The following is a 1991-nucleotide window of genomic DNA, read 5'->3' on the forward strand; positions in this document are numbered from 1 at the left end:
TCATTCTAAAAAGAAAGAAAACCATCGAATCAGTTTAAAAGGGAAAAAATCAATTCGACTTTTAATGAAAGAAGATGACTGACCGTATGTTAAAATAGGAAAATCATGTCTATAATTATATCCCACAATAATGATTAATCCTAAAGTATCTAAGATGAAACTACTTAAACTGAGACCACGAGCCGATTTAGATTTCAAGATTTTAAAGATTTGAGGGATTTTAACGATTCCAGAACCTGGCTAAACTTAAAGCTCTAGAGATTCCGAATTTCAAACAAATGAGATGATCTACTTGTAAATCATAAATTAAATGTGTATAACATTCAGGACCTAAGAGAGCAATAGCAGGTGTTCGAATGAACCTGTTACATTGACAAAACAAACCAAGAAAGAAAGAATTAGTTTTTTGTTTTGTTTTGGGGTTTGGATTTGATGAAGAAGAAAGAAGAGCACTTACCAAGAAATTTTATGAGTGATAGGATAAAGCCAAGACATATTACCAGAGAACCAAGTGAGTAAATTGAATGAAGGAGGTAAAAACACCTCGTCTGTTGGTTCACGTGGTATGTAGGAAGCCACGTTTCTACACCCCTCAACTTGTTTTTAACCTCCTTTTGATGAAATCTAAATTCCAAGGAGAAAGTGATCGAGTCAGGGTTTGAAATATCTTGTTTGTTTTTTGCTTAACTGGTTCTAGAGTTGGTTGTTCGATGGTTGTTGTTGAATTGGTTTTCTACATTCAATTTTTGATAAATATAGATATGATCCAAACATTGGCACTGAGCATGAAAAGACGTCAAACCCGAAGATCTAGAAACCAAAAAAACTTGAAGCCTAGTTAGTTTTTGTTGCTATTTGATTCTTGTAGGAATCTGACAATGCTGCTTACGGCTTTTTTGTATTGGCTGCACGAAATCTACAAATGATCATTTCAATCGGCCTGAAAGGTTGAGATGTAACTTGAAGTTGACATAGTTAGAGAGGTTTGACTGAAGTTAAATGACTTTGATGAGGCTTTGTCTTGGGTAAAGTTGAAGATCTATTGTTCTCGAATGAAGCAAGTGATTTTATTAGATTAGATCATTTGTTATGTTTGATCATAGACAGAGTGGTCAAAGTTGAGGGTTTAGTATCGACTTCAAACTGAGGATAGCTTTGATTTCAAGACAATTTGGATTCTCGTTGCTATCTTAAAATTCATTTTGCAATAAAATGTTCTTCATCAAGATTCATGACTTTTTTTGTTTTTAGTTTGCAGGTTTTGAAGAGGCTGTTTACTTGAATCTATCAAATTGACCAGATCCAACCAAGAGTTTGTAGTCCGTAGTTAGAATCAAATGAGTGAACTATTTGTGAATTGGTTTAGTAAGATTGGATGATAACTTAACTTGTTCATGAAGTGTACCAAATTGGATTGGAAGTTGATTTTGATAGTTTGTCAAGTGGAATAAGATTGAATGACAATCATTGGAGCTTGACTTTGAAGTCAAAGTTGATTTGTTGGATTGAAAGTTTTGATGAATTGCATTGAGTGGATTGATAGATAACTACTTGGATCAAGAGGTCTGATTTGCGGCAAGTGGGAGGATAGTGTGAAGATTGGTAGGTGATGAAGAGTTGATTTGATGAGAGGAATGGGGAACAAATTTGGGGTGGGGCGCGTGGAAATCAGATAAAACATGGTGAACGTGTAAACCTGGAAATTGGTAGTAGGGATTGGGAGTTTAATCAGGTTTTGCCGCCAAACACGGTTTACCTTGAACTTGAATGATTATTGATCATGTACTGCTCAATCTCTTCAGCTGAACCTCTCTTTTCCGTTTTATTGCTTTTGTATTGAGTAAAGTTATCTTCATCTGTGAGCCAATTGATAAGTAAGTACATTGAAGATTTTCCCTCCCCGTTATCATCATTATCCCAATGAACAGTAGTCTTGTGTGTTTTGTTTTTGTCAGACAACTCATTATCATTTTCAGATTCAGTTTTGTCGG

At 34.9% G+C, this 1991-nt stretch overlaps 1 protein-coding gene across 1 annotated transcript; it reads right to left on the reverse strand.

Moving 5' to 3' along the window:
- MELLADRAFT_84253 (uncharacterized protein) lies at nt 1–495 on the reverse strand (the record flags this gene model as incomplete). The annotated part of the gene is made up of 4 exons (XM_007407925.1): nt 1–5; nt 84–240; nt 293–362; nt 458–495. The coding sequence occupies 4 exons, from the start codon at nt 493–495 to the stop codon at nt 1–3; spliced, it is 270 nt and encodes an 89-aa protein (XP_007407987.1).
- Nucleotides 496–1991: the final 1496 nt, after the last annotated feature.

The sequence above is a fragment of the Melampsora larici-populina genome (genome assembly GCF_000204055.1).
Source record: "Melampsora larici-populina 98AG31 unplaced genomic scaffold MELLAscaffold_10, whole genome shotgun sequence".
NCBI lineage: Eukaryota > Fungi > Basidiomycota > Pucciniomycetes > Pucciniales > Melampsoraceae > Melampsora > Melampsora laricis-populina.